General features: G+C 34.7%; 1 protein-coding gene across 1 annotated transcript; it reads left to right on the plus strand.

Moving 5' to 3' along the window:
- The first annotated feature begins 3,686 nt into the window (after window positions 1–3,686).
- LOC126080529 (olfactory receptor 8K5-like) lies at window positions 3,687–4,628 on the plus strand. Its single transcript, XM_049891731.1, has one exon. It carries the CDS (start codon window positions 3,687–3,689, stop codon window positions 4,626–4,628), a length of 942 nt encoding a protein of 313 aa, XP_049747688.1.
- The last annotated feature ends 1,871 nt before the right edge of the window (window positions 4,629–6,499 follow it).

Genomic DNA, 6,499 nt, shown 5'->3' on the forward strand with positions numbered 1-6,499 from the left:
CAGATGTACATCCAGTTATGCCAGCACCATTTATTAAAGAGACCATTTTTTCCCTGTTTAATGGACTTTGGCCCTTTGTCAAATTTCAGTTACTCATGGACAAATTTACATCTAGGTTCTTATATCTATAATTCTTGACTGTGTAAGAGTGTGAATATGTTTACATCATGTACATTCCATGGGACTACATAGATCACTTGTGTTTTGTTTTTTTCATAGAATTACCCCTTATTTTTTCTCTGGGGAATATGTAGTGCGTCTTAGATAATTAACAGAGAAATCAAGGCAATTTTTTTTTTTTTTAGCTCCCTCAGATGATTTGGGTATAACTAGTGACATACAGGCTAATTCCTCAGGGAACATGGCAAAGAGAAGGAAAATCATAAATTCCTCCTACCAAAGAAAACAAGAGAATCATTCAAGAAAAGAAAAGCTGATTCTGTACTCCAGGTGAGTAGATAAGAATTGTCTTTGGTTCTGATTGTCACCTGGATATTGGTCATTTTCCATGATTCTTAACTGCAGACGCTATTATGGTCACTCGCTGTTGATCCCTTCAACTTCACTGCAAACATTCATTTTCTCTTTTGTTAACTAGGATTCCATGGAGCTCTATGATGTTTTAAGGACACTGAATCCTAAAACTTAAGTGTGTACCCAGAGCTCTATTTGATTTGGGGTAACTGATAGTGACATTTGATCACTGAAAGTGATGAGGGAGATAGAAATACCTCAAAATTTCATCACCAATTTAATTTAATATAATCTATTAATGTTACCCCTACTTTGGACACATCAGGAAAGGAAAATTGCTAGAAAATGGCATCATATTTATTAAATTAGGGGCCCAATAGGATGGTAGGTAGATTGACACTTCAATGGGATGGATTGACACAGTAGGCCCAACAGTGGACTCAGACATACCAATGTCCATGAAGATGACACAGGAATCGACATAATCTTGTTCTGTTATACATGCAGTCACTGTAAGTCAGAACCAACTCAAGAGCAATGAAGAACAACAACAAATTAAGATTAGAATGCAAGATATAATACAGAACACACTGATACATTTTGAATTTCTCAAAAGTAAACATTTTTTCTGGAATACATGTGACCAAGGCTCTTGTACCTGTTGCTGTAATATTTAATAAATATTATTTTATTGCAAGTTTGTCCAATGAAATATTTGTTAAGCAATGAATCTTGTTAGTATAAGTATGTACCATGGAACATTTCATTAATGTCGAACACTTTTTGTGTAAGAATTTCCCATGAAAACATGCATTTTTGTTGTTGCTGTTGATCACGATGATGATGTTTGTTGTTTATTTTCTCTACTAGTTGCTTACTACTGATTTTTCTGAATGGGTGTTATAAACTGATGAAGTAGACTAGGAAATAGTATGATTTTTAAGAGTTATGGTGATATAAAGAACTCCCTGCACCTAAAATAATACCTACCTGACATTATCATGTATCAGAATTGAGAAATTATTTATTTATTTGCAAACTTCTATATTCTGCTTGCATTAAGGATGACCCATTCTCAGAGATATTTAAAATGTACACATTTAGATGTTCAGAACAAATCGGAGATACTTTTTTTCCAAAAAGGAGAATGAGTGGGTCAAAGAACCCAGAATCTTGACAGGGCGATAGTGGCTGATGCTGAAGATATTGATAGACTCAGTACACACTAGAATAATTCTTAGAGAACATTGAAGAACTAAAGATGGTAGGATGGAACTAGAAATTCAAATTTCTTTGCTCAATCAAGTATTCTACAGTAAATATCTATGATATCAGAACTTACAATAGAGCAAATTTGAAATAAAGTTTTCAAAAGGGGTTAGGCTTATAGTCGTTATACTGTGGAAGAAGAAAGACCCAGAAGAGAGAGTGAAACTTACTGCAGAAACAGCACACAACCTTTTCTAGGAAGAAGGGGTGAAGGCAACTCACAATCTCCAGTATTGCCCTCAATCTTCTGGATCAGGCTGGCAAAATTGAACCAGAAATTATCAGACTCCTAGAATTACTACTTTTCTCCTGAAAGTTCCAGCCAGCCACAGGATAAAAAGTCATCCTTAGCAGATATCTGCCTGTAGTTCACCTCAGGACTTCAGCAGATCCCTGCCACAAACTAAGATCTTGTCAGAGGCCAGTAATTTTCTACCTGGTAATTTCACTGGGCATGCTATCACACTGTAATACTTCTGTGCAGTATTTCATGTTAGTGAATATTTGGAAACCTACTTACTGTTCCAGTCAAAACTCATGCTTACAGAATCCTAAGTTTTCATTAAAAGGCAATGAATGTGAGAAGACGTAAAAGGGAATCCAAGTGGATTAAACTAAAGGAGCTTCATTAATTCCAATCAAGGATGTTCCACATTGATTTACTGACATTCTCTGTAAAATTTTATGAAATGAAAGGGCAGGTGTTATCATTAAGATATCTGGAAATCACAGTCTTTTACCCTGCAAGTTATCTGTTGTAGATTTCCAGAAATAAATTGATAGTTAGGATATATGATGATATAAATGCAGAAGTGCATATTCTAAATACCTTATGGAGTCTCTCATCTCCACGCTGTTATGTTAGAGGAAATAGACCACATTCAATTAAGTAGTACAAATCTCTGGATTTTGATATAGACCATTGATTTTAGCAGGAATGGATTCATATCATCTGTGTCTTGAAATCTTATACAAATTTGAAGGTTTCCATTAAAAAGGAAATACAAATTGAAACAGAAATGTGAGTATTTATTTAGAATGGGAAAGAAATAGAAACAAATTTATAGACAAAATGATCTTGGTGACGAACATCATAAAACCTGTAAATATGAACTTTCTTAAATTCAAGACACATTTCAGCATACTAGGTGGTAGGCATGTTCTTAGAAGCTATTCTAACACCAGAATGATAGCATTACTAAGTGATATATGTCATTGTTTTGAACCATCAAAATATACCTTTTAAGCCTCAAATATCATTAACTCGAATCCTATTTATTTGGACCCCAGAAATGCCTACTGGTACCCCAAGGCAAACTGATATTTGGTGAAGTGTAATCGAAAGGATGTTGGAATGGTAAGAGAATGTGCCTTTAACTGATCATGGTTAAAATATTCTGCTTTCAGGACACTTACCAGGATACATCACTACGTGAATGCATTGCTAAGGCCTTGCTGAAGGTCTTGGAAGGGGCCAGAACTAATAAGGGGCCATAAAACTTGTTTCACTAACTTCATGTTATCTTTTTCACTCTCTTTAAGAATATCAATATCTTGTAAGTATTCTCAGACCAAAAAAAAAGGAAGGGCTCTAAAGTAAAATGCTGATGACATTGTGCAGATAAAATAAAGTATAATATTTCTATATTAATAAAAATGTGTGTTTGTTACTAACAAAATAACAAATACTGTTGATCTACTTTAGAATTTATGTTGTATCAGTAAATACTTTGTTTTATATGGACCCCTCCTATTTTGGGATGAAGGAGATTGTAAAGATTACTAAAGTAAGATGTAAAAATTAATTTTCTCACCACACATACGAAGGAAGAAAGCATCGGTGGTTCAGTGGTAGAATTCTTGCCTTCTGTTTATTTAGACGATGCTATATGAAAGATAATACAAGCATATCTGTTTTTTCTCAGAAGAGATAACTGGACTAAATGGACCAAAAGAACCTAACTGCGATGACCGAATTCATTCTAATTGGAGTCACAAGGCGCCCTGAACTGCAGCTGCCCGTTTTTGGGGTCTTCCTCCTCATCTACATGATCACAGTGATGGGAAACCTAGGCCTGATCATCCTGACCAAGGTGGACTCCCACCTACACAAGCCTATGTATTTTTTCATCAGACACCTAGCCTTCATTGATCTTGGTAATTCTACTGTCATTTGTCCCAAGATGCTAGTAACTTTTGTTGTGAATAAAAATACCATTTCTTATTATGAATGTGCCACACAGCTGGCTTTCTTCATTTTGTTCATTATCAGTGAACTTTTCATCTTGTCGGCCATGGCCTATGACCGCTATGTGGCCATCTGTAACCCTCTGCTCTACAATGTTATCATGTCCCCAAGACATTGCCATGTGCTTGTGGGTATTCCATACATTTATAGTATCTTTCAGTCTCTGATGTTCACCATTAAGATTTTCACATTGACCTTCTGTGGCTCTAATGTCATCAGTCATTTCTGTTGTGATGATGTCCCCTTGATACCTATGCTCTGCTCAAATGCACAAGAGGTACAGCTGTTGATCATAATGTTTTCAGCATTTAATTTGATATCATCCCTCCTGGTTGTCCTGCTGTCCTACCTGCTGATTCTGATAGCCATATTTCGAATGCATTCTGCTGAGGGCAGGAGAAAAGCTTTCTCCACATGTGGTTCTCATCTGACAGTGGTGGTTGTGTTCTATGGGTCTCTACTGTTCATGTATGTGCAGCCCAAATCTGCTCATTCTTTTGATACTGACAAAATGGCCTCAGTGTTTTACACTTTAGTCATTCCCATGCTTAACCCCTTGATCTACAGCTTAAGGAATAAAGAAGTAAAAAGTGCCTTCTACAGGGTCATTAAGAATCCATGCAATCTTTGTATTTAATATTCAATATGCAATACTGTTTTGAGGCAAATGTACTGGAAATTATCTCTAAAACATTTTCTTTGGCTGCAAAGCTAAGACTGATTATAAAGCAAAGACAAATGCTCTGTGCCCATTATATTCATTCAAATTAATTCTCATAATGTATATTTCAACTTAAATGTCATTTCTTCCCCAAAACGGCAAGCTTCTATTCATTCTTTCCTTATGTGATTTTATAGAAACTCATATTTCCCTAATGAAAAGATTTGTCAGGCACCTCATCAGTAAACCGTGTGTTTGTTTCAATGTTGTTTTTGTTTTCATTAAGAAGGGAATGTTCTCAACCTTGCTTTCATGTCTTTTCTTAGACTAAATTAATACTAAAATAAGTAATCAAAACTGGAGACAAAGTGTTACCGGTGTTCCTATTGACCCCATCGGTAATTAGCCTTGTGTGTCTCCTACTGTGATAATCATTTCTTATCTATGTGCTGCTCCAACATATGTGAAGTGTGCTAGATAATTTTGATCAGTTATATAATTTGACATCCTTCCTTCTGAGAAAACTAGTCCTGCATGCTGGTTCTCACTACCCTATTCTTCATGCACAGACAGTAGTCAGAAAAGAAAAAAAAAAAAAAATGAAAAGTGAATAGAGACGGGGAGAGAAAAAGAGGAAGGAGAAAAAATATTAAGGATGCCTGATGTGAAGGACTATTTATTAAAGGTAATAACTGATGGAGATTATGATGATTAAAAAAGAATTCTAAAACCAAGAGAACATATTGGCATGCTTTCTAAGTCTTATTTTCAATGTATTGGAGAATATTATATGTATAAAGAAGGAAGATCAATGTATAAAAAGGGCATATTACTCTAGAGTGAACAATTGTATTGCTCAACATCCACGTATTTTATTAAAGGCAAAATGTGGATATTGTTACACTTCATTTGTAGAGGATGTATAAGGAATGGTAAGCTGAATTCTACTGAATGCATCGATATTATACTGAAGCAGTAAATACTTTCACCATTAATTTCTTTTTGTTCACTAAAAGACTGTGGGAACAAATATTTATGATATTTCCAATTTTTATTCCTTTCAAACTAACAAAAAATCTTCCTATCTTCCATGTTGCCTTCATCTTCATTAGGTTAATTACAAAACCCTTGTCAAGGGTCATAATTTACTCAAAACAAAAATGAAATAGTGTTTACTCTCTGTTTTTCCTTGGCATAGACAGAGTTCTAAGAAAAAATTCTGAATAGCTCAATAAGATGGCTGGTAAAACAAGAAAGTAAAGACATTTACCATAGTGCTGATGGTCCTTACCCCATCTTGATTTTGTTCTAGTCTCCACAAGGATGTGTGCCACTAACCCAGAGAAGTACAAACTTTAGTATATTATGCCTAAAGTGCATATTTTCTTCATTTTTTTGGAAACCTAATAGTATCTGACAGAGCTAGAATATATGTGCAATACCCAATACTGAACTAAAGCAGAAGCCTTGTCAAAAATGCAGAATGATTACATATTTTGGAAAGAATCAAAACTGTTCAAGAAGTGATAACAATTTATGTCAGAAAAGCTACTATGGTAAAACAGGTAAACAGAATAATATTTATGTAATCATAAAATTACAGATTTCTAGGTGTTTTAATTTGGAGTGTTATTGAGTATAATGCAGTTTACATATTTTATATGATTTAATATGTACCTATACATATTTATGTATGATTTAAGACCACACTGAATCAACATAAAGGTATATTAGGAGCTCCAAAAAATTGATCTCAGATAGAAGAAACACACACACCATTGCTTTGTCAATTCCAAATCATGGTGACCATGTGTGTGTCAGAATAGAAGTGTCCTGCATAAGGGTTC

Source organism: Elephas maximus, chromosome 7 (assembly GCF_024166365.1).
Source record: "Elephas maximus indicus isolate mEleMax1 chromosome 7, mEleMax1 primary haplotype, whole genome shotgun sequence".
NCBI classification, from domain to species: domain Eukaryota; kingdom Metazoa; phylum Chordata; class Mammalia; order Proboscidea; family Elephantidae; genus Elephas; species Elephas maximus.

Excerpts from the sequence above, each read along its gene's own strand:
- LOC126080529 (XM_049891731.1), top strand. The coding sequence starts at position 3,687 with ATGGACCAAAAGAACCTAACTGCGATGACCGAATTCATTCTAATTGGA.